Source organism: Juglans regia, chromosome 9 (genome assembly GCF_001411555.2).
Source record: "Juglans regia cultivar Chandler chromosome 9, Walnut 2.0, whole genome shotgun sequence".
Classification (NCBI taxonomy): domain Eukaryota; kingdom Viridiplantae; phylum Streptophyta; class Magnoliopsida; order Fagales; family Juglandaceae; genus Juglans; species Juglans regia.
This window is the reverse complement of record NC_049909.1, coordinates 17,020,029-17,047,037: the sequence shown is the minus strand read 5'-3', so window position 1 is coordinate 17,047,037 and position 27,009 is coordinate 17,020,029. Positions and strand designations below refer to the sequence as shown.

At 34.9% G+C, this 27,009-nt stretch overlaps 3 protein-coding genes across 5 annotated transcripts; all 3 read left to right on the top strand.

The window, feature by feature from the left end:
- The first annotated feature begins 4,738 nt into the window (after window positions 1-4,738).
- On the top strand, window positions 4,739-6,361 carry LOC108980444 (AT-hook motif nuclear-localized protein 23-like). 3 transcript variants are annotated; one of them, XM_035693892.1, is made up of 2 exons: window positions 4,739-4,802; window positions 5,103-6,361. In XM_035693892.1, the coding sequence occupies exon 2, from the start codon at window positions 5,123-5,125 to the stop codon at window positions 5,972-5,974; it is 852 nt and encodes a 283-aa protein (XP_035549785.1). In that variant the 5' UTR covers window positions 4,739-4,802; window positions 5,103-5,122; the 3' UTR covers window positions 5,975-6,361. The 3 variants fall into 3 exon arrangements, with proteins under 3 accessions (XP_035549785.1, XP_035549786.1, XP_018806916.1); XM_035693893.1 differs by lacking the exon at window positions 4,739-4,802 and adding an exon at window positions 4,818-4,875; XM_018951371.2 differs by lacking the exon at window positions 4,739-4,802 and having other exon boundaries at window positions 4,884-6,361.
- An 11,018-nt stretch (window positions 6,362-17,379) lies between these two features.
- On the top strand, window positions 17,380-24,311 carry LOC108980450 (AT-hook motif nuclear-localized protein 8-like). The gene is made up of 5 exons (XM_018951378.2): window positions 17,380-18,086; window positions 18,179-18,231; window positions 20,341-20,472; window positions 23,260-23,421; window positions 23,625-24,311. The coding sequence occupies exons 1-5, from the start codon at window positions 17,564-17,566 to the stop codon at window positions 23,892-23,894; spliced, it is 1,140 nt and encodes a 379-aa protein (XP_018806923.1). The 5' UTR covers window positions 17,380-17,563; the 3' UTR covers window positions 23,895-24,311.
- Window positions 24,312-25,527: 1,216 nt separating this feature from the next.
- Window positions 25,528-26,176, top strand: LOC108980445. The gene has a single exon (XM_018951372.2). The coding sequence runs from the start codon at window positions 25,590-25,592 to the stop codon at window positions 25,965-25,967; it is 378 nt and encodes a 125-aa protein (XP_018806917.1). The 5' UTR covers window positions 25,528-25,589; the 3' UTR covers window positions 25,968-26,176.
- The last annotated feature ends 833 nt before the right edge of the window (window positions 26,177-27,009 follow it).

Genomic DNA, 27,009 nt, shown 5'->3' with positions numbered 1-27,009 from the left:
TTTTATATGTGTGCCTTGACACAAATAAAATCATACAAAATATGCATGTTTTTGTACTAGAAATGTGAACTGTATGCCCATAAAAAAAACGTATAAAGAATTTACATGCAGATATGCATGATGCACGTGACCAGATTTTCACCTTTTTTTTATATATCTTGATTTTTTAAAATGAAAATTGTGTACATGTGAGAAAACCATGTAAATGTGTAAATTTTGTATATGTTTTTTTTTTAATGGAAATAGTCTCATTTCATTAATGAATTGAAATTACAACTATGACTTATCAATATATGGAAAAATCTAGACTATAAGTCAAACTACGCATAAGTTCTAGGGCTTCCCCACACACAAATTATTTTGTGGTAAATATTGTCTTAACTTCTCCTAACAGAGAAAGTGTTCTGTAAACAGAACTTGCAGGCCCCTCTATCCTCCTAGGGAGGAAATGTATTTTGTTGATCTATTCCAGTATTTTGTTATGTTTGCTTTTTCTATTCTTATGTTCTTTTGTTGACCCAAGTGAGGTGTTGAACCTTTGGATCGAACGCAATTTGGGGCAAGATCTATTCGATAGTGGGGGGCGATGTCTCGGCCGGTGATATCGTACGACCAATAGTCGCGCATAGGTGCTACCTGCGTAGTGGAGGCTATTGTGTCCGTGCGTGAGCTGGGTGCTCGTGTTGTCAGGGCTTGAGATGCCGATGCTTGCTATGGGCGTGACGTCTGGGTCACACTGAGGCTTGTGGCTTTGTAGTTTAGTTGTTAGTTGTTAATGTGTTTTATTTGTTTTTTTGTTATTTTAGTATTTAATAAAATAGAAATAGGCTATTGGATTTAGTATCCATAACAGTGTCCCGTATCTTTGTATATGTTTTTTATGCATACAGTTAGCGTTGCTCTTTTTGTTGTTGTGAAAAACACAGCGACAATGACAAACAAGCGAAAGCAAATATAAGTAAATCAATCACATGACACAAAATTAACGTGATTCAGCAACGTGTCTATGTCTACAGAGCTCACTGTTCAAAACACTCAGAGCATACTAAACTGTTCATTAAGTACATATTTATAGTATCATACGGCGAAAATTCTAATTTTTACTTTTATGTGTTAATTCGTTTGAGTAGAGTGTCAAGCGTGCCTCGAATGAGATCTCTGTCGAATTCTTGCTCAAGCTATATGTCGAGCGAGACTTGAATGAACTCTCAGCCTAAGCTTTATTTGCTTGAGCCGTCTGTCACACAAAATATTAATAATTGTGTTTAGATCTTAGTTTAGATCGATTTTGTGCGCGCAGCCCATGCATCTAAATTATAATTCTGGCTTCAACCTTGCTAATACCCCTTTTGCATGGTACTTATCCACCTAATTAATCAAGAAACTCTTGTCAATGTTGTCATTCACTTAAGAAACTATTGTCATTTAGGGGTAAAATTTCCACGCACGTACGTGGCGGCCTCCAACTTGGCATATATGGCTAGCTGTATATTGGTTAATTGGTTTGAACGTCAGAGTCGTGATAACTTGTCCAATAATATTGTAATAATATAATATAATATAATTAATTGTGCTGATCATATTCGGTAATAATTTGAATTGAAGGTCGCAATTGGTGCACTGATCCACTTCTTTGCTGAATTTTGTCGTGCCTAATATATATTATATTCCTTTCAGTAGGAATTAATCTTTGAGCAGTTAGGTAAGCCATGGTCAAGTAAACGTTAATTACTATGATCTCTCCATAAAAATAATCAACCCTTGCTTCGAATTTTACAGCTTAGACCTGGAAACTCAGGGCTTAGTCTTGGGTCTTTGCTCTATGACTTTGAAAATTAAACTTCTCTTTAATTTCCGGCCTGTCACGTGAAAGAAACATGCATATTTTTGTTTAGGTCTATATTTATATAGTAATACTAGATACAATATTAGATTATGCAAATCTTGAACACTCTTTTTCAAAAAAAAAAAAAGTGATGAGGTCCACAATTAAAAAGAATGATTTTTTCATGTGGGTCTCAGATTTATTTACTTTTTCAAAATGAGTACGCATGACTTACATACTCTAAAACTGCAAATATCAATTCTCGTATTTATATTATTCTTCCGAAACTTTATTTGGTGGAAAATTATAGTATGCCCTATACATCTCCATCATCATGTCAAACGGTATATTGAATTGTTTTCATACAAGATAGCTAATTAAATTGAATATTTGTATGTTTTTTGTCGAAAGGACTTTCTACATATATATAGTACTACGTACCCCCGTAGCTCCTTGATGTATGTCCCCTCTTCATGCATGTTTATTAATGGTGTCGAGTTCATTTTCGAACATATTGATAACCAACTATGAAGTCTCACGCCATGTTATATATATATATAGCACCCGCCACTTGTTAAAGGGCCATGCGTAATTCTTATTTTAGTTGAGCAATATTATAAAATCATTTGGTAGCAAAAGAAGATATAATTTTCTTTGTTAGCTATATATAATTGTCTAATTGCCATTATTAGACGCCAAGCACCTCATGAACTTTACCCTCACGATGCCTCGGTCTTTTATCCTATCATTCAAGCGATGCGATCTGAAAGGCGCTTGCGCTTGAAGGCGGCCACACGCCACCTCAACTCACGATTTGCTTTGGATATATAGGTTTGTCTCCTTGCCATCTCCTTCACCTTTTTCCAACTCGCAAATATAGCATGTCAATCAGAATACATATTGATATATGACATGGTCAGTAGCTAGCTTCAGCAAGTACTACACACCTTGCGTGGTCTCTGCTCTCTACGATAATTTCACCTCGTGTACATGACATGATCTAACACCTACTTCTCACGAGAGAATACAGTTTTTTTGAACCATTGACATATATTAGAAAATCCTTTATTAAGACAAGTTGGGCATTATTTTTCAAATTCAAAAATAAAAAAATGAATTAAGACTTTTAACCAAACATATTTAATTGTATTATCAATAGTTGTTTGAATCTTGCATTCGATCCCAACCCTCATGATCATGTATTACTTCTCCTTTATCAATATACTATTAATTACATAGTACCAAGAAAAAAAAAACGTGTTAAGGCATCATATATAGCCAAAGGTTGGGAGCACAGCTCACATTAAGGAGAAAGAGAGACTAGCTAGGGCCGTCCAATGTCCATATTATATGGTGGGTGAAAGAAGACAAGGCTGGATGGGTCCCATTCCCGCAGCCCCATCTCCCACTTGCCCATTCCTCCTCCTCGTTTTTGTATATAATTTTTTTAAATTAATTAATTAATTAATTAATAATTGTCCCCTCCTCAAGTTTCAATTTAACCCCAAACCTGGTCAACTTCCATACTTTAACCATGGTTAGGTTAACTCGACCCAAGAAAATTCAGACCCCACCATTATTTTCAAATTATATTATTCGTCGTCTAACCCCACCCACACACTCACCTCGTCTAGGGTTTATTTGCTCATATTTTATATATGTGCTTGTGTCATTGGATAACAAAACCTCCCCACGCGCCCTTCACATATATTAATATAACTTTTTTTTTTCTGTTTTTTTTTTTTTTTTACCTTATTCAATAGGATTGGAATTTAATTAAAATAATTTATATGATATGTATAATTTATTTTGTTAGATTAAGATATTTGTAATTTATGAAGTTGCGGAAGTATTATATAAATTAGAAGCCAAGCCAAGACACGTGATTGAAGTTAGGATTCCAAAATTCTAGCTCCCTTTTTATGAATCATGAGTTATAACTAAATAATTAATTAAGCTTAAAATAGAGAAAACAAAACGAACTAGTTTCCAAACCCACAAATATGGTAGATTAAATATTTTCTTTTTTAGTAATACTAGATAATGTTCTAGAGTATGTAAATTCTGTTAGATATTTTTTAAAAAAAAATAAAAAAAATATGGTCCATCATGAGAAAATCAATTTTTTCGTGTGGGTCTCATATGTGCCTCATTTAAAAAAAAAAAAAAATTGCCCAAGACTTGCAGTACAAATAATTTTCTTATTTTTCTTGTTTAACAATCATGACCTTAAATTAATTTTTACGAATCTCTCGTATTTTATATAAAAGGGTGGAAAAGTTATATATATATATATATATATATAAGAGAGTCAAGATTTGAGTAGATAAATGTTTTTTCTTTTTCAATACCTTTTCAAAAGACAATCTCGTTAATTAAATTCTTGTTGCAAATCTTTGTCTAAAACATTAAGACAACCAGCTTGATTCCATCCTTAAGTTATGTTAAAAAAATAATTCCCCACTTTGATCAATATGGATAAAACCCAAAAAATTAAACAAATAGAACTGAAACTGATCATGAATAAGTACTAATATTTAACCTTGAATAATCTTATAATAGGTAAATTAATTATGGTGATCAAGATTTTTTATTTTTTATTTTTTATTTTTTATTTTTTGTAATCATTAATGGACAAATTAGTTTTATTATTGGGTACATGATGCCCTAATTTTTAGCTCCAAATGCTCATGACTACCACAGTTCTCATCAGCATGATGTATAGATTTCAATACACTCTCTCTAAATGAGACTCTGATTTGCATCAGATCCCTCCTCTCCTCTGTCTATACAAGAAAGCAAAGCAAATATTATATAATACACAAACATTTCAACTAATTATTATTCTATGCCCAAATATTTAAACTTTTCGTGTGTGAGAAATGACTGCGTTCTGAGTCTTTGTCCCTGGCCCTCAACATCCCCCCCGCCCCAGCTTATCATCTTTCTTCCTCTCCTCGACTTCCATTTCTCTACAGTCTGCACTCGAACTTGCTCTTTCTCTATCTTGTCGTAGAAATAAAAAATTTTAAGAAAATATCATTTTAAATGTGAGCTTCGAGTACCGGAGCTATCTCTCGATCTTTTCTGATCTTTTCCTTTCTCTCTTGTTTTTTTTTCTTTCTTTATCCTCTCTTTTTCTTAATATTTTCCCACTTCCCTTAAAATAAGCAAAAGCTAAAAAATAACTGTTTAATTTGATTATTTTTAATATTTTTCTTGTTTTCTGTTTTCCTTTTGTTTCCCTTTGATGTGTCTATGGCTGGTTTGGATTTAGGCCCTTCCCCAGCTCGCTACATGCACCACCTTCAAAGGCCGGACTTTAACCACCAGAGGCAACAACAGCAACATCATCAACAACATCAACAGACTGATTCCGATGACGACAACAACCAAGCCGGACAGTACTCCGGGGATCACCAGGACGATGGTCACCATCAGGGCCTCGAGCTGGTGGCCGGCAACTCAGCGGGACCTGGGGACATCGTGGGTCGGCGACCCCGAGGCCGACCCCCAGGGTCCAAGAACAAGCCCAAACCACCGGTCATAATCACCCGAGAGAGCGCAAACACGCTCAGAGCCCATATTCTTGAGGTCGGAAGCGGCTGCGATGTGTTCGACTGTGTCGCCACCTACGCGCGCCGTCGACAGCGCGGGATCTGTATTCTAAGTGGCAGCGGGACCGTCACCAATGTTGTCCTCAGGCAGCCAGCTGGGGCAGGAGCCGTAGTCACGCTTCATGGGAGGTTTGAGATACTCTCGCTCTCTGGATCTTTCCTGCCACCGCCGGCCCCACCTGGTGCAACCAGCCTGACAATATTCTTAGCCGGTGGGCAGGGCCAGGTGGTGGGAGGTAGTGTGGTGGGGGAGTTGACCGCAGCCGGGCCAGTCATCGTCATAGCGTCTTCGTTTACTAATGTTGCATACGAAAGGTTGCCGCTGGACGAGGAGGAGCAGCTCCAAATTCAGCAGCCTGCATCGCAGGATTCAGGCGGTGGCGGTGGTAGCGGAGGTGTGGGGAACAATCCATTTCCGGACCCATCTGTGGGGTTTCCTTTCTTGAATATGCCGCTTAATATGCCGCCGAATGTTCAGTTACCAGTTGATGGAAATTGGGCGGGGAATTCATCTGCACGAGGTCCGTTCTGAGGGAATTGGAGTTCATCAGGATGTTTGCTGTAATGTGATATTTCGGATAGGAGTATTTTAAGGGCTTTATGCTGGAGGCTTTTGGATCGATCAGATGGTTAAAGGTCAGAAAAAATCATGCTGTCATGAACATGGTTATGTTTCTTCTTTTTCTCTTTTCTTTTTCTAGTTCTTGTTCTTCGGTTGTTGGTGTGGTGACTACTCTTAATTTCTACTTGATCTTCTTCTACTGCCAATTCCTTTTTCGGATTTTGGTCTCTTTGATTTCTGGGCCGGAGTAGTATTCTGTATCTTACTTCTTAATATTAAATGGTTTGAGGATTCAGCTTTCTAACAACATTTGTGTATTATTATTATTGTTTATATCATTTGGTTTAGAAACTGGCAGTGACTGATCATCTTTTACTGATAGTAATAGATTGGCTAGGTTTCTCTTTTCTTCCCCTTTTTGATATGGAGGACTAGCTTATCGATCTATTCTTGGATCAACTATTATATGTTTACCCTTCTTTACGTACATAGTACTATGATAGTAGTTTTCTATATATATATATATATATATATAATGAATCTATGAAAGTGTGTTCAATTTGTACATGATCTTATAGGATTTGGGAACATGGGATTGTGTTTTTTTGCATTGTTTTCGGACAATAATATATACAACAATGTTAAAGGACAAGGGTTTTTCCAAGCGTTAGGATTCTAGCTAGCTCCTACCTAGTTGGATGGACAACGTAGGTGTCGGTGCCAAACCAACAGATCGAACTTACATTAATGTTCAGCGTTGCCAAGAAGAGAAAACAGTAGTGCTTGACCTGAATTTCCTTGTCTAATCCTTTTGGGAAATGTGGAGCTCCTTTGTTTCTATTGAAGTACTCAATTAACCTCTCTTATAATTATCCAAATCAATGTGTTGAAAATACAAAAAGGAAACACAAACAGCTAGCCGGGCATATGATCAACGTGTCTTTTGGCGAGTTTCTAGTGCTAAAACTATTCTTCTGATCTCGCCCATAAAGTACTCCACATGCATGCATGGGCGAGTACTATTTTATGATAATTCATGCATTATTTACTCCAATATTTGTTTTTTCGGATAGAAAAGGTAATTCGGGTTCTTTCTTAAGCACGCAAGTACTAGCTTGTTGGGTCGATCGTGTTTAGATCTGATTCATGTCCTGGCCAGCGTTAATTCTAGTAATCAACAGGCACCATTACCTGCGTACCCGAATTAAGGAGATCAAAAGAGTTACACACACAGTACACAAACACATATATATAGTCATTGGCCTTGGAACCTTGATTAATTCTGCTGCGGTGTCCTCGATCGGAGTCAAGCATCGATAGATCATATTTGGTTTAGACACTGTTTTGTAATTGCTAGAAACATCCAGGCATGCATGCAGTAGTACTACACTGTTTGATCATATACATAAATATTAGAGAAACTGCTTAATTCGATTCTCGATCTCTAGTAAAGTTCTGATCTATTTGATATACTTCATGTTTAATTAGGGAAATTACAACAACAGCACTTAAGTACTGCTTCTACCGTTCTACATGATATACACACACACACACGAATGAATGGTAATTAGAAGTTAGAAGCTAATTTTGCCAAAGGTGTTATGCTCAGAGATGAGTCTATAATGACTAGATTTTGGTGGGATCAGAAGAAGAATAAAAGAAAGATCCATTGGCTGAGTTGGAAGAGTATGTGTGAGCCAAAGCATAAGGGTGGGCTTGGTTTTAAGGATATGAGAAGTTTTAATCTTGCATTGCTAGCAAAACAAGGTTGGAGAATCTTGCATGAGAAGGGTTCTCTACTTCATAAAATTTATAAGGCTCGATATTTTCCCAAGGGTCAGTTCTTTGATGCAGGGCTGGAGTATAACCCCTCCTATGCTCGGAGAGGTTTATGGGAAGCAAAGAAATGGTTAGTTCAAGGTTGTAGATGGAGGATAGGGGATGGATAAAGGGCAAAAATATGGAAGGGATACTGGATCCCAGGGCATCAAGCTCTCTGTACAGAAATGTCTATAAGTAGTGAAGAACAATGAGAGAAAACAATGAATAGCTTGATTGATAAAGATACAAACAGGTGGAAAGTAGATAAAGTCAGAGCTCTATTCAATCCAAATGTTGCAGCTGAAGTCTTGAAGCTTATCATCTGCCCTGGCAACCATTCTGATAAATGGATAATTTGCCCTGGCAACCATTCTGATAAGTGGATATGGGATTATGAAAAAAGTGAAAAATTTATTGTGAGAAGTATGTACAGATTGATCAGAGAAAGATTACGTGGTTAAGAAGGGAAGTGTTCTGATACTAAGCAGCAACAGGCTTTATGGAAGTCAATCTAGAAGATGAAAGTGCCAAACAAGATTAAAGTCTTTGCATGGAGATTATGTAAGGAGAGAGTCTTCCAACTCAACATAATCTGAGCGAGAAGAATGTCATTATAGAGGGGGTCTGTTGTTTCTGTAAAAGTGTATTGGAAGACTTGTTGCTTGCATGCCATATTGCATCGTCAATCTATTAAGAAGTATTGGGAAGAATTTTTCCCATGATAGGAAATATGGAACCACAACCATCCATGATGGAGGCTGTAATGAAATTGAAAACAAGAGGAAGTATGGAAGATTTGGAAGTGTTTTTCTCAATGGCTTGGGGTGTTTGGTTAAGGAGAAATAAGATGGTTCACGACAAAGAGAATATGGAGCCTAGACAAGTCATCGAGCATGCATTGTCATTACAGAGGAGCTTTGCAGTTTGTAAGTACCTACCTGTTATGAAGACTAGGGACTATTTCAGATGGCAACCTCCACCTATTGGAGCTTTGAAATGAAATGCGGATTATGCTATGTTTAGTGATACACACAGAGCAGGAGTTGGGGTAGTGCTTCGAGATGAGAGGGGTGACATTGTTATGGTAGCAAGTATGCTGGAATCTGTTGTAGCTGAGCCTGAATCCATAGCATTACTTGTTATATTTCGGGGCATGCAATTATGTGCAACGAAGGGGATCAATAGACTCATGGTGGAAAGTGACTGTTTACTCATGGTGAGGGAATTGCAAGCTAAAGAGGATTTAGATGCTATGTATGGTATTCTACTGCGTGAAGTAAAAAAGAGTCTGATGTTATTTGAAGATTGCTCTATTCAACATGTAAGCCAATTGGGTAATGAAGTTGCTCGTGATAGCTAGGCTTGCTAGGTTTGCTTGTAATGTTGAAAGTTTAATGATGTGGTGAAATTGTATTCTAGACTTTATTTATCAAGCTGTATGGCTTGATAAATATCTGTAATCACTTTTTTAATATGAATGATAGTTTGTTTTGCTATATAAAAAAAAAGAAGTAGAAGTTAGAAGCTTTAATTTCTTCCCCCGGCGGCCACATGCAGTCGCCGATCCATAACATGCATGATCACACACGCACATGAATTGATCAGCTCATCTTTCAGTTGATTAGACAAATTCAATTAATTTCCTGCTTTGATGAGTTAACTTCTTATTCTGTAACGTCGTCGAATTATAGGGACAGTGATCTGCTGATCAATACTTACGACTAGTCATGAGTACTTAGGCTTGCATGCATTAGATCATCATGATCAGGTTATAACCTATTGTAATAGCTAGTAGTATTCCGCGTGTCAACTGACCTTAACTTTGAAACTAATTATCATGGATCTTATTTACTTGTTTATCGGATCATATCATACATGATGCATGTGATCAATGTGAGACAATATTAATATATATTAATCGGACAGCACGAGTCATGATGTACAACTCGATCGATCGGTTTTATGGTCATGTCCATAAGCATGCACGCATGCAGTACAAACTGTTTCATTCTCTTCAGAAAATCAAATAAATAATTAAATTTAAGGTGTGATAGAAATTCTGCTAATGGTTAATAATGCATGGGGAAAACCCCCCCGACTTTTTTACAATAAGAAGAAGAAGAATAAATATTAATGGTTTGATTAATTATAAGATACTTGAAATTAAAGTTGCTTAGGACCAGCAATTGGCATGGGCCCTAAATAATTAAAGATCGCACCGAAAGTCAGAGTGGTAGTGCATGCAAGCTGCGTGCATGTGGAATCAATAGTTTTAATCATAAAAAGATTTTATAAAAATAAAACCTCTTTAATTGGATAGTGAGATAGATTAAAAGTTGAATAAAATATTATTTTGAGATTTAAAAAAATTAAATTATTTATTATATATATTTTGTATGAAAGTTTAAGAAAATTATAATAATAAGATGAGATGAAACCGTTTGATCTGTATTCAAACAGGGTCTAAATTTATAAATTAATATAATTTGATATGATCTATTAAAATATAAAATTATTTTTATTGTAAAGTAAAATCTAACATATCATATATAAAAAATATGATCAGTTTATAGATTTATTTTTTCATATCAAGAATTAAGTAGTACTCATGAATTTTATATTCCCGCAAGATCCGGTAAGAAAATGTTTATATTTAATCAGTTACTTATGATAAAAATATCATTTTTTTTATTAAAATGAAACTATTTTAATCATAAATAATTATTTTTATTTCAAATAATTCATTGTAAATACCCGTGAGAATTAATAACATGTACCGCATTTCCACGTATGGTACTGATCGATCATGATCAGCATCAAACAAGATGTTTATTAATTAGGACAGCTTTGAACCACCCTAGCTATCAAACAAGATGTTTAATTAGGAATTACCACGTACCCTAGCTATCTAGCTAACTAGACAGACACAGCATGAATATTAATTAATGTGAATTCCACGTGGAAAAACACATGACATGATCATCAGGGCATGCATGCAGCGGCTGGCGTCTGATCAAGGTTTAAGAACCAGCGCGCTAATTAATATTATAAAGTGCTAGCTATATAGATTATTTTCTCAGGGTACGAATTAAAAATGACTAAAATTGTATGCAAAATTAGATTCTAATTTAGTTATCTACTTTGAATTAATTAAGGTTGCGCCATTTTTAACACAATCCGCGAGTACTCCAACAACGTATGGGATTTAAGATTATGTTTGGATATTGAGATGAGTTGAGTTGAATTGTGAATAATAGTATTTTGTGGGTCCCATTAAAATGGTTTTAACTTTTTAAAGTTAAAATGAGTTTAACTTTTTTATGAAAAGTTAAAAAATTAGTAAATTTTATTAATAATTAATTTAAGATGAGTTTAGTTTAATTCAACAACCAAACACAGCTTAAGTGTATTGTACAAGGAATTATGTATTTTTTTTAATCTTTTTCACCTCTTTGATCTTGGTTGTAACTCGAGACTATAGAATATGAGTAAGGCCCATAAATATGGGCCGCCAAGCGAAACTTTATACATCTGAATGGGCAGACAAAGATAGATGTCCAAGAAACCCAAGACGAGCCCAATGAGTAGATGGACATGATGGGCCGAAACCAGCCGAAAAAAAAAAAAAAGGTTGAAAACTAGGTCAATCGACCAACTCGATGGGTTGGTGCATGCATGGCCATCAATGGGTGTGGACTTTGGCTGATCAAAGGAGAAGGTCGACATGGATTCAATCGCCAAGCTCCCACGAACAACAATCACCACACCGATCGCTATAAGTCACCCCTAGAAAGCGAACATCTGATTTTAATTTCAAAATGCGACGAATGATCAAGATGTCAGCCACATCAAGAGACATCTTCTCTGGTGTCGTGAATTTTTCTTTTCCATTCAACTCTTGGATTTACTGATTTTCAAGTTGCTTGGTCGTATTGACGAGAAAGATTCTTATGAAGTGCTTCCTGTCTGGAATGCCAGATTTGAAGTTGGGTTTAAATGTTCAAATTGGCCTGGAGAAATAGTGACAAATTAAATCACGTCCTACGAAAAGGTAATTCGATGACACTTTTCTAGTTCTCTTCCTTTTAGATGGTCAAGTGTTCGTAAAAAGGTCTCTTCCGTATGCTTTCCATCACAATTACACTCATGTTTATGAAATGCTGGATTATGCAAGACAGTATCTTTATATTTTTGTTTGGTCACTCGTATCTCCGAAAATGCTGTGTTTTACAGTGGTAAAACAATTGTGCATTTTCCATCAATGTGTGAATTTGACAAGATTTAACTCAGAAGACTGTGAGTTTTGTGCCACCTGATGGAAACAATTCAGCTTTGACCTACGACGATGTCTATTCCACCCTTCTAAAATTTGTTCATCTGTAACTATTGAGTTTCGTAGAAAACAATGCATCAACCCACTAGCCTCTGTTTCAAAAGCATATACAACTTGCACCCATTTTGATTTAAAAAACTGCACATCTACTCCTTTATTTTCCTGGGGAGTGGATCCAAACATCATTGACAGCTTGGAAAAGCAATGTTGTAAAACATTTTGTTCATTATCATTTAGCACTTTTTGTCTTGTCAAGGTACCTCTATTTTATCATTTATCAATCCGGAGTTTCTTGGATTTGCCTCTGTTTTCTCGTCTTCTGTGGACAATATTTGTTTTCTTTTGAGCTGAGAAATGTCTTTCGCCTTTGTCATTTTCCTTGACTGATGAGTGTAATACCTTGCCAAGTTCTACATCCGATGCCGATTTAGAGGTGTGAATGAGTAAAAGTACACTGAGTGCCATGTCCCACCTTGCTTTATGAGCCTAAACATCGTTTGTGCAGGTTCCTCCCATGTTCACAGCATCTGGCTTACAGGGTCCATTTCCTCGAGGTAACTTTTATAATTTCTCAGTATGGTCTTCTGTGTGCTCAATTTTTGAACTTTTTTGCTCCCAACAGTTTTCAAGTTTGATCATTTTAATTCTTGTGATCACTCTCCTGTTAGACCTACTAAGAGCATTCTCATTGGATTAGCTAAAAGCTAAATCCAATGAGAATTTAGCTATTAGGTCAATAAATTGCTCACATTGAATTAGCTATATTCCAAATATTTGGAATATTTGGAATATAGCTACAGTAATATCCAAACTAATTTCTAAATTTGGAACACACTATTCATTCATCAAATCTTTTTTATATTATTTATTTATCTCTCCTTTTAATATTAATTATTTATCTCTCTATTTTAAATGACAATTGAAAAAATATAATTAGAATACAATTACAAATTAATATATAATATTATAAATAGTAAAATATGATAAAATAAAATAAATTTATAATTAAAAAAATTAAAAAATTTTCAAAATTATTAATTACTCATTACTATATAATGAATAAATGGATAATTCAATTTGGAAATTTGATGTGAATAGTCAAAATTAAATTTATCTTATATTATTTTATTGTCATATAATGAAAAAATGGCTATTCCAATATGGAGATTTATAAAAATGGAATAGCTAAAAGTTAAATTCATCTTACATTCATAAAAAATGTACTTTAATTTAGCCATTCCATGAGAGTGCTCTAATGGCATCCATTACACCTTACTCTTACACCAAGTCATCTCTAATGGGATGTTGACACGTGTGGATATCCTATTGGTGTTGACTTGACTTAGGAACCATGTGGCATGGGCTTGATTAATGCGATTGATGGGAGGGTAATGGATTTATTAAAATGATCGAACTTAAAATCACAAGGACTAAATAAATTCTACCGGAATTTAACCGTATTAACAACTGTGCCATCTACCTCACTGGTTTTACTTGAAAAGTTTTACTAATAGTAAACACCCCAGTTTGGATTTAGATATGGGTTTATATAAGATGAGATTATTTGTGAATAGTATAATAAAATATTATTATAATATTATTTTTTAATATTATTATTATTTTAAAATTTAAAAAAGTTAAATTATTTATTATATTTTATATGAAAATTTTAAAAAAATTATAATAATAAGATGAGATGAATTGACGTAAGATTCTAATCCAAACTGAAATCTATCAAAATTACGATATAACAACAACGCATAGATTCGCGAAGTCTTAGCGTCTTATCAAAGATGACATGAAGCCATAAAAAAAATCCAGTGATTTTGAGAGGGGAGTATTAAGTTCGAGCCCTTGAGTTGACCATTTACATATAAAATCGATAGAGGATGAAGAAAAAAAAAAAAAACTTTAATTTTATGTTGTGTTGGCCGTTATTGTCCATCACCATCAGATCATCTTTTTTCCAAAATCGATAGAGGATGGGAAAAAAAACTTTAATTTTATGTTGAGTTGGCCGTAATTATCCATCACAGTCGATCATCTTTTTCCAAATACGATATCAATTAGGTTTACCACAATAAAAAACAAAAATAATAATAATAAAAAAAAAAAACAACAACAATTCCTCCAACAACCCTCCAACAAAGGAGGGTTGAAGGTGAAACCTTCTCTTTTGAGTCCATTTTAGAAGTTACAATCTACTTCGTCCTATTGAGTTCTATTGTCAAGAGTCAAACTTTTAGTTCAATAGCTGGAGTGATTATCCTAGAATTTATTTATATGTAGTAATTTGAGTTCTAGTTAGGGGTGGACAAAATTTCCAACCTCCAAATTCTATCCAAGTTTCGACGAGGCTTCGACTCCAGTAGTTGGAGTTCGGAGCAAAGTTTTGAATACCGTTTCGGTCAAGACACTGAAACAAAATATTTCGATATCGATACCGTTTCGTATACCGTTTAAGAATGATATATATAAATAAATTATATATAAATTATATTATAAAATAATAACAAAATAAATCATAAACTCAATAATACTACTCAATACAATGAAGTCAGAGTCTTATAACAGAGTAATAGTAAGAGCCTCCTCCGTCTTAACTAATTATTGCTATCTTCCATTTTTTCCTTTTCAATTCACTCAAAATTAAAGAAAGATCGTATCCTTTTTGGGCACTGCTTTGATTTTAATTTATAATCATGTGATTTTAAAGTAATTAGAATTTGTTGGGAGCAATAAAAGTCAAATCTAACGGTCATTTATTAAATAAAGCATTTCAATACATATATATCAAATAAAGAAAGAAAGCAAGGCTAGATGGCTAGCTATTACTTTAGAATTAGAATAAGAAAACTACAGATATAAAAAGAATGTAGAGGATTTTTAAAAAAATACACATGATCAAAACGATGTTATTCCACTTCAAGAGAAACGACGTTGTTTCACAGATCTTGTTGAAGCGAAACAATGTTGTTTTGTGAAGGAATGAAGTCCAAAACGCAAGACCTCATTCTTCCTCCCTCACTATCACACAACAGTTCCTAGTGAGTCACTTTCACACAATTCAGTTGAGCTCCGAATGCCGTCTACCGTCACCTGAGGCTGCCATCTGTGACTCTGCTATCACCGGAGTAATTGTAAGAAAGATTTAAAACTTCCTACTCTAATAAATTTGTTATTTTTTCGAGTAATTGTAAAATATGAAATGTGATTTGTAACTCCATTTGTGAAATGTGTATGATTTGTTGTTCATTTCAACTTCTTTGTTGTTTTCATTTCAATGATTTTGGTTTTTAGGCTGTTAAATTTAAGAATTGAGAGATTTAGGTTTTGTAAAAATCGAGTTTTTTGTTCCAGGTGACTTTCACTCGAGTGTGGCTCGAGCGACATCACACAGATTATTTGATCGAGCCTTCACTCGAGTGTGGCTCGAGCGAACATCACACAGATTGTTAAATGATTATAAAAAAGATAGTGCATCTGATCAATAAAAGTTAAAACTTCATGCAGGAAAATTGAAAATCACTATCGAGTCATCGACTCAAATGCATGGACTGTCAAGACTGACGTGGGGCATTGTGGTTATTTCATATTTAAATGAAATCTATGCCATCATTCAATATTTTGATGATGTAAACTTAAATTTATTGCGATTTGTAGTTTTAAATTTAAATTTTTGGTTTGCGATTTATAATTTGATTTAGTTATTGTATTTAAATTTTAGCTTTTTAACTTATTTTTTTATAGTATTTTTTTTTTTTACATTATTAAACAAGGGTTGATATTGAGCCGATCGAAGCCCATTTTCTCAGTAGGACAACTAGGCCTAAAAAAACCCATTCGATCGGAGTGGAACTTCGACTTCAATCGGAGTTGGAGTCGGAGGGGGTTTTAACCTTCGACCCCAGTCGGAGTCAAAGGTCGGAGGTGGACATTTTGACTCTGTCGAAGGCCGAGCCCACCCCTAATTCTAGTATAATTTGTATTCTCATTTACTATATTATTATTTGAATTTTATAAATCAAATTATATTATATAAAGAATGTGCAGTATAAAAGTCTTTAAATAAAATTATTCTTTATCAAATCACCGCTCATCAAGTTTTAGTTCTTCACTTAAAATTATGTTCTTTTATCAAATATATATATCATTTTCTAATTACTTTAAGTAGTATTTTTTGTTTATAAACACAGAGAGACAATTAAGTAGTTTCTAGATTAATGCCCATTAATCTTTCCCGTTTGACCATTTGAATTCAAGCCATACAGCAAAGATGACAGTAGTGTTTCTGCATATATAATTTATATATCTCATTTAAAATAGTGTCAATTACTAGCTTTTAGTAAATAGATTTGAGTAAATCAGATTTTTTTAGTAAAGTGGATTTTTGTAATAGTAACAAATTTTGGAATAAAAGTATAAAATAGGTTTTTTAAAGCATTTTTTTTTATAAAAAGATTTTTGTTACAAATTTGTATTTTATTAAAACCGGACCAAAACCGATAAAATCAAAAGTATTGGTTTAAGAGGGTAACCGATGCATAATCGATTTTTAAAAATATAAAATTAGTACATACCGGTTCAATTCTAAATTTTATCCAAAATCAAATCAAATTAGACTGATTACACCTACGAGAGCTCCAACATATAGCGAAGGCAAAGAGCCACCTCAATATCTCCCCTCCCACCCACCCACCAGCACCAAATACTTGTAATTATAGTTTTTTGTATGGTTTTTATTTCTAGTTTACTTTTATAAAATTGATATGGCATGTAAAAAAATAAGGGTAGTGGGGAGTGCCCATAAGCCAAATCACACCTCTTTTTTTTTTAATTTATTTTTCATATTTTTTAAATATTTTTAAAAAATTAAAAAAATATATCAATACATTAATAATTATTTACTTAATTATTAAATAAAAAAAGTTAAATATCAATCAAAATGAGAGAACATATTATCATTTTTCAAAAAATAAATACCCTCACATATTCGTTGCTCATAGAGATAGTGTCACGTGATAAAAGGACATGCATTTGGAAATTCGGATGAAAGAAGTTGATTAATTGATGATACTGATTAATTGGAGTAAATTGATATAATTATAAGTTTATTTTTAATTTAAGAAATATTTTAGAATTTAACCCAAAGCTTAAAATTACAAAACCCCTATAAATGTAAACCCTATTTTATAAATAAACTCTATAAACTACAAATTTTACGGCTTCGCTTTATGATTTCCAGTTGTATTAATTTCATCTCCCCTCCCTCTTTCTCTCTCGCCGACGTAGGTTTGAAGAATATTTACTCCACTGATCCAATCTAGCTACATTTTCCTCTAATTTCCCGCAAACCAAACACCCCAAGAAGTCAAGAAAAACCCAAGAAAGAAAAAGCTTGTTGAATGGATTCACGGGAAGCTCCTCCTCCTCCCCGTCCTCCACTGAACATGATGGTGGGCCCCACGTCGTACGCCATGCTCAACACCATTGCCACCTCCAACAACAATTCCAACGTTCCTATTATGATCAACACCAGTTCTGGCGGTGGGCCCACGATGATCCCTCCTCCTACCGCGGCCCGTTTCCCTTTCAACTCCGCGGTCTCGCCAAAGCCGTTGGATTCTTTCAACAGCAGCAACAACAATAACAACAACAACGCCAGTCCGTACGATGGATCGCCGCCTTCGAGGCAGTCAGGGTTCAGCATTGACAACCCCTCCGCCGCGGCGAAGAAGAAAAGGGGCCGGCCGAGGAAGTACTCGCCTGACGGCAACATTGCGCTCGGCTTGGCTCCCACGCCTATCTCCTCTTCTTTCGTCGCAAATCACGGGGACTCCGGCAGCACCATGCCGTCCTCGGAGCCTCCCCTGAAGAAGCATCGGGGTCGGCCGCCCGGCTCCGGGAAGAAGCAATTGGATGCTTTGGGTAAAATCTAAAATTTATTATCGATCAGTTTTGATTGTTGTTCATTTTCGGAAAGGTAGCTCGTGTTTGTTAAGATTAATTTCGTGTTGCAGGAACGGGCGGTGTCGGTTTTACTCCGCATGTTATTATGGTGAATGCAGGCGAGGTAAATTTTATTGTAGTAATTGATTGCAATGTTGAGACTGTTATATTGTAGTTTGTCTTCGGCTCTATAATGAAAATGTTATTAGTTGGGCTGGAAATTATTTTTTTTGTGAGATGAATGCTTTATTGTTATGTTTAGTTGCATATATTGACAACTTCTAGCACCAAAGAATTATCCTTAATTAGTTTATTGCTTTAATTGTTTGAAAGGAAACTGTAATTATTATATTAGTGAGCCGAAAAGGCTTCCCCCAACCATAAAGCTCGAAATGCTAGAGTTGGGTAGTTTTTAAAATCTTTTGTGGCTTTTGAAGATGCAAGTCCTTTCTTTCAAGGCTCTATAACACGTAAAGGAATCATCATGAAAGTGATATACAGAGTTGGATGCACCAAAACGAAGAGGAATCATTTTGATTGCAATAGAGTACACAACGGATGCTTTTGTTTCTAATGCTATTTCAATGTGCAAAATGGTTTATTAGCTTCCATGGAAGTACAAAAGAAATTTTTTTGTAAAATGAAGGTCCTTCAACTATTGTTTAATGCGTACACAAACACCTACATGCTTAATTATACCCAACTATTCAATGGAGCCAGCCTTCATGACTTTTTTGTATCACTTTCTAGCTCCTAACTTGTGATTAGGTGTTCTCAATTGTATACATCCCATGTACTTGGGCTATGCCCTATTTACTTGGTTTAATAAAACTTTATTTTACCTATAAAAAATTATACTCAACTAAAACTTAAATCCCCAGATGGGAGATTGGCTTTATGAATCCTTTATTAGCCCATTGTGTTTGATGTGTGATTTTTGGTTTGATAAGTAACGATCATTTAATTGGTAAAGGCAAGGCATAGCTTGAGTACGCAGGTCGTATATAAGATAAACACTTAGCTAGAATTAGAAGCCAATACAAGGAAATCATGTACCTTAAGTCCACTAAAATGTATGCATGAGCCCAACAGAACAAAGTGTTAAAGAAAAAGTTTTTTTTACCTATCAAAAAAATAGTTTTTTATTTCATCCATGTGCTGCTTGCAGTCTTCAAAACTTTTATTGTTCCGTTCCCTCTCAATGCGCAATAGTAAGCATATGGGAGCCATCTTCCATGTCCCTGCGATTTGAGGTTTGTCATATAGACGTCTCCAGGATGTAAGGAAGCCTACTGCCCTGCCTTTCTTGGCATGACCCAAGCTAGCCCCATTTTGCCAATAAATTGTTCCCAAGAGCCTGGGCTACCTCACAGTGAAGAAGTAGATGGTCCACATTTTCCCATCCTGTTTGATTGATAATTAAAACAAATTCCTACTTGCACATCTTTTAGCTTGCTTCCTTTTGCTTTTAAAAGGATGAGGGATTACCTTGGAAGTCTTTATTTTGGCTGCTTTTTTTGGGTCGTCGTGATGTTTTTCCAGAATATCAACTTTGTGATTTACCATGCCCATTATGATGCTTGTTGAATGTTTTCATGCATAATGTAGTTATAATAATTGAGTCATAATCTATTTGATCTCGAACCTTGGGTGTTGACACTTAAGGTGACGAAATACCAAATGACGTTAGTTGTGTTAAGACAATAAGCAGAGAAGGTATCTAGCTCTCCCTTTCAATACGCATACAAATTCATAGAAATATAGAATAAGTTTGATGCTGTCTTACCTGCATTAAAGGAGTTGCAAATGTAATTGATTATTAGATGCAGTTGATGGAATTAAATAGTTGCTTTGCTTTTATTTAAGACTTACTTTTGGTAACTAATGTTTAATTTGTAAGATGTTGAAACCATGAACTTATTTATATATAACAAAAGAATCTTTTGAAAATATAGCTCTTGATATTAACTTTTTTAATGATAAGGAAAATAAACAGTTTGTTGGCTCATGCAGGTCTTGATATTAATTTGTGTGTTTAGTTTTGTTCATCATTAAGCTTCTGAGTGAAGCATTGGTGATATTGGGGAAGTTATAGCCACCTTTTAACTTCTATTGTCTTGCACGTTAATTGTTGTGTTGCATGATTAGTTGCAACTCTTAGCTGGATCTTAGAAGGGAGCTATTTGCATAATTCATAGCAACCTCCTAATTATTCTAGTATCGTGGTTTTCAGGATATAGCATCCAAGATTATGGCATTTTCACAGCAGGGGCCACGCACAGTTTGTATTCTTTCTGCAAGTGGTGCCATCTGCAATGTTACCCTTCGTCAAGCAGCATTGTCTGGTGGTACTGTGACATATGAGGTAACTTTAATTCTTATAAGATCATTTGAGATAATTATTTTGAGGTTATGTTACATATACACTGATATGGGAACATGCATGTGTTACAGTAGGGTACCCTAATATGGAAAGTTCCTAAATTAAAGAAGATTTAATGCGGAAAATGAAGTACATAAATAACAACGTAAATGTGTATATATCCCATCCTTGCATTCTACTGAAAACTTATACTCACCCTTTCTCTAATGAAATTTATGCTATTCAAGTATTAATGTGAAAGGTCTTGTTCACCTCTGCAGAAGCTACATGTCCAAAATTCATATCTGCTGAAGTTTATCAGTAAGAACTAATGGCAATCAATATTGATAGTGGTGTTTCCTTTTGGTGTTTAGAACATTCTATTTGAATTTTAAATAGTATGGCTCAAAGTATATGGCTTATTCGTGGCTTAGCTTACTTAGGATACCTCGTAAACAAGCTTGTGCTATTTTCAACTCTTATCTCTAGAAAATCTACTTTTTAAGACTTCAATGTTAATTCAAGCATGAGGTGTATGAAAGACTACAACTCTGCTAGCAAATATGCCCTGTAAGTCTTAATTTTGAAAATTCTTATGATTTACCTTTACTAAATAGGCATGCAGAAGTTATTAGAGGGAAAAAATAAAAGCAAAATTGTCCTGGACATGCTAATATTCTTCTAGTATATTGACTTATCAAAAAAAGATTCTTATAGTATATTGATTTATTTGAAAAACTAATAGTCATTTCAGATTTGAAGATTGTAATTGAAATTTCTCTAATGAAAAAGCAGAGGCATCTTTTAGGTAGTTTTACTAGGTTCGATGTGCTTGGCACTATGTTGTTGTTTCTTGGACTAAGACTACCTTTTATAGAGTTCAATTTTGACCAACCAAGCAATGTTTGTGGCACATTTGTACTGGATAAGAGAGCTACATGATGAGGTCCTTGATCAAAGTGAAGTTTGGCGATGTATGGTGATATGATCTTGCACTTAGAGCAACCCACTTCTCCGTCTCTCTCTCTCTCTCTCTCTCTCTCTGTGGGTTATAGTTTGTTTAACAATTCTGCAGTGGTTTCACATATGTACTGCTTTCCATACTAGAAAAATGATGTCACGTGTCATAGATCAACCCCAATTCTGCAACATAAAATCTTATAGCTCTATTCACTAGTTAAGTTTTGGTGGCATAAAAAAACCCTTGCACATGACCATAAGATACAAGGATACATGAATGGAGCTAATAATTGTTTGTGCTTCATTTTTCTTGTTCTCTTTTCATTGGAAAACCATGGGGGAGAAGGGAGAACAAAATGAAGCCCCTTTAGGAACGCCTATTTTGTCATATCAGCAATGAGAAGAGATTGGAATGACATTGATGGGTGACATCCCCAAGAATAACGGTTCCTGGTTTGCACTTGATCCAATTATTTCATCTTGTGGATGGAAGATAACGAGAAAAATGCATGAAAATTTAATAGCTTAATGATAGAGAAATACTGTAACTTGAAAAGTTGCAAGTGGTTTTATTTCATTGTTTCCAATTATAAATGATAAGAATGTACTGCCGCCATGCCATAATAGATATATTAATTTAGAATGACATGATTGCTGGTGAATGAAAATGTAAAAACTTAGTTATGTTTCTTAAATATATATTATAGGGGCATAACTATTGATAAAAAATATATATATATTATAGGGGCATAACTTTTAATATCAGTCTGATTTACTTTTTGTAAAATGTGTGGGTAATATAACAAATTTTTTAAGCAAGACAACTTTTGGAAACTGGGCATAGAATTTGGGAAGTCTCCAAAATGGAAGTAAGGAAGTGGAGGGGAGCTCGGCGCCACCACACAAGTATACGACAAGGCACGCATACTTCACCTCTTTTGTAGTTATTATACAAGTGATACTAAAGGAAAGTAAGGGGTTAAAAATAGTAGGTAAAAAAACTTTCCCAAATTTAGGCTATATAAAAATTTCATTAAAGGAACCCAAAAAAATTGAAATTGCTGTCCATCTTCAATGCAAGCTTTTTTAAGTGAAAACCGATGTTTACAAGGAAAGATCGAGAGAAATCCTCATCGGATACTTAAAGATGGCTCTCAATTCTAAGTTTTCTGTACAAAGTGAGATTAGTTCCCTTATTAAGATGGTGAGTATTATCTTCCAATTTGATCCATGTACATTAGAAATATAGTGAAACGTCCTCTGAAATGCCTTCTGCTTAAGATGATACTTTGCATTTTTTGTTTCTTGTTTATGGCAAAATGGAACCGAATGCAAACCAAAGGGAAAAATTAGTTTTCCATTCGAACATGCTTAGATTCTACTGTCAAAGTTTGTAGCTTGAGATTTTTGGGTGTTCTTCCCCCCCCCCCCCCCACAAGAGTTGGAAAGATCTCCAATATTACTTACATAGCTGCCCTTGCTGTTAGTTTTTCTTTTTTTTTTTATTTTTTATGTGTCCCATAAATAAAATTAAGATGCACTTTATGGAGTAGAATGGTGGATAATGTGATACTGTGCTGCTATGATTTTAGATAATGTCTTGGTTTAACATTGCACTTCTATTAATGAAAAGTTAAAAATATAGTGTTTTTATTGAATGCTTCGTGCGATTTCAGTATTTAAATAATGGAAAAGCCATTGAAGAACTGGAAGCTGCTAATGAAAATTTGAAATATATGCTGACAAGCTAGACTATAGGTTTTCTTTCACGGTTTATTTTTAGTTCCCTTATTCACAACTTGTATCCTTCACGGTCAATTTTCTTTGCAGGGTCGATTTGAGATTATCTCTCTATCAGGTTCCTTGTTGCTTTCTGAAAACAATGGCAATCGTAGCAGAACAGGTGGTTTGAGTGTGTCCCTGGCAGGGTCAGATGGTCGAGTTTTGGGTGGAGGGGTTGCAGGAATGCTAATTGCAGCTTCACCAGTTCAGGTAATTCTCAATTATTTTCAAATGCATGCATCATTTATGAAGCCATCGTGAAATATTCACCTTCTGCACATCTAAGATGTTTTGAAGTGGATATACTTGTACATGCATTTTGCTATGGATTCCACAAAGTGTCCAGCCACCTGAAGAATTGATAATGAAACACATACATTTCATTTTTATATATCTCACCTAATGACTTCCAGGTCATTGTGGGTAGCTTTATTGCGGATGGAAAAAAACCGAACTCAAACAACCTGAAATCTGGGCCTTCATCAGCGCCAGCACAACAAATGTTAGACTTTGGTGCACCTCTCACAGCAGCCAGCCCCTCCTCTCAAGGAGCCTCAAGTGATTCATCAGATGACGGTGGTAGCCCTATTAATAGAGAGTCTGGATTCTACACCCATGCTGGTCAGCCGCTACATAACATGCAGCCGATGTATCAAATATGGACGGGCCAAACACAACAGTGAAGATGCTACCTGTTAAACAGTTCACAACGTGCTGGGTTATTAACTTGGATATGTTCTGCATAGTGGATAGGAGGTGAATTCCAAAAGCTAACAAAACGAATTACCGAAGGCATAGAGGGAGAGATCTATTTGAAGTTCTCTAAGCGGGTTACTTGTTCTTTCATTTTAAGCTAGTCCTTTTTTTTTTCCCCTTTCCACATGATTTTTAGGATCTCATCAGTACAAATTGCTTTTATATTACTTTTGAGTTGCATGTGTTCTCTCCTATTTGGAGTTTATGCACTTAATATGCCAACTTTTTCTAGGATTATGAGATTTATAGCTGCATGTAATATAGTTGGGCGCGATTGTCTTGCAGTAGTTCAATATGTTTGGCTTCTATCACCATATATTCCGGAGTTTTAGCTTCCTTTTTTATTAGCAGGAGCCTCCAGTTTTCAGGACAAGAACAATCCATACCGCCTTATTATTGATGTCGGTTTTGGGTGTTCTAACTATCAAACCATGTTCTTGTTTTCTCTAATTTGGATCTAGAGGTAGTGAACATGCAGGATAGCTCCACCAAAAAGTGTCAATATAGTCTTAACTTCAGAGCCCTTCTACTCCCTGTGGCTTCCAATCACTACTCCACCCCTAATCCACCTGCGGGTCTATAGCAAATTGCCCATTTTTTGGCTGAGTCAAGGAAAGATGAGCTGGGAATATTGGTTCATTACTCGTGTTCGTTTTTTTTTTTCCCTCTATTTTCATGCTTTGTGTTGATTGTAATGAGACTTATTTATAAAAATGATTGGTCTACACAGAAATTGTACACAAAGAAAGTTTATAGACTGACATGGTTCAATGCAGTCTGTCATATTGTAAATCATTTTTTTATCTTATAAATTAGTTTTGACATATTACATCAAATCACGTGTTTAAAATTTTAGTGTATACCTCCCAGCTTTCTCCTATTGCATTATCAATTATTTTAATGTGTTGGTAATTTTTTAAAAAAAAAAAAAAATAGACCAATAAACATCCGGTATGGGTATAGGAAGCTGCGTATAGCGGAGAAAAATCATTAAGTTTAAGAAGAATAAAATAAATAAGTGTGATATATAAAAATGATGAGTAGTAAAATTCATTTTTAGAAGTGCTGTAAAAAAATAAAAAAATAAATATATACAAAAAGAGATGGAATATAAAGCATTTTGGCATTTGATTTGATATTGAGTTGAAAATAAGTAAGTTGGACAAGGAAGACGCATCCTCTCAAAAGTAAAAGCCGATGGAACATCCCCCGAAAGTTGGAGTCCAAATCTGCTCTTTAAAGCTCCGCACGCGCAAACACATCAAATCATATTGCGTGAAATTCAGAGCTCCATAAGTCATAATCCAATTCCTAACACCAACACATTCTTCTTCCTCACACCAACGGCTCTTTTGCCACCAAATTAAACCCTCAAACCACAAATTTCATTGTTTTTTGTTTTTTTATCTCTCTAGCCGTTGGTTTATCCTATTCAAATCCAACTTTTCAACCTCTCTCTCTCTCATCATCAAAGAAACCCAACCTCAATCTGCACGCACTGCGTTTATATATATATATATTCATAACACATCTAATCCCTATTCATTTACATAACGATCGACCAAAGTTTACGTATATATAGGTATTTGTTGTTTTATTTTTATTTTTTATTTTCCTTTCAAATGGGTTGCTTGGTCTTGCCCGTGACTATCTTGAGGAAGTGTTACTCGGGGTCTCGGCCGGGCTACCGGCCTTTAACCGAAGATGGTTTCGGCGAGCCAGGTAGGCTGGTGACCGTGGTGGCCGGCAAGGAGAAGAGGGAGTTCTTGGTGGATTCCTTCGTGTTAGAAGAGAACCCATTTCGGGTGTTGATCGAGAAGAAGATGAAGAAGAATGAGAAGGAGGATATCCATTTGAAGAGCAGGAAGAAAGGGGTGATTTTTGTGGATGTCGACGCCATTTTGTTCGAGCACTTGCTGTGGCTAATGCGCAATGATTGTTCTTCTCTGCTTCAGCTCAATCTGGAGGAGATAATTGATTTCTATGCTCAAGATTATTAGAGAGTACACAAGGTACTGAAACATCAAACAGATTTAGGTACTCCATTAATTATTTTGGCTTTTCGATGTACCCATATTTATATACATGCATGCATACATACATATATATATATATATATATATATATTTAAAGGTAGAGTTTAGAATATAGATCGAGTTTATACCGTGACTAATAATACTATGGATCGATCAGTACATGTCCATGAATACGTTATCATCTTAGTCCTTCATTTTTCCTACGTTTTCTGTCCTTTTTTATGTGATTATCAATGGATTGGGTAAGGTATATGACTTTTGAGTTTAAAATTAGTGATATATTCATGTCCATATCCAAGAGCGTCAACCATTGTGCTCTATAATCATGGCGGATTACATGAACTATGTAACTTCTGATCATTTTGGTGTCCTCCCAAGAGTTGTTGGGGTTGGAAACTATTTTTATGGCAAAACCTGACATGCATGGATTTAGTAGTAAATTATCAATTGAATACTTTGACTCATTTGATTAAATGGTTTGAAATTAAAAAATCTACATGTTCAATTAATTTGATGAAATATGATACGCTAACACGAATTGCCAGCCAGCCTTTCCTTAAGTTAATAAATGATATAGATATTACGTATTGCACCATATAATATATATATATATATATATATATATATATATATATTGCCCTAGAACGAACCCAATGGGCAACGCGGTCAGACGTTCATCTGCATGAAAAGAAGGTGAGCTAGCTGTGATCAATTTCTAGTTTTTTTTGTCTAATATTTAGGGACGGCAGACAAACATGCATTGTGAATTCTCACCAAAACAAACATTAAGACAGATTAGATTAATACTGCCGTTTTGGAGATCAGTTAGTCAATATGAGTAAAAAAATTCACTTATGAGATAGGTTGTTCGATCTCATTGAAATAGGCAAAAGAAGCTGCACATGCATGGAGTTGGATTACTATATATCCAATAATCAAACAAGTACAAAGAAGGTCGATCAAATTTTGTTAGTCCTTTTCTAGTGGGGGGGTGACTTAATTAGGA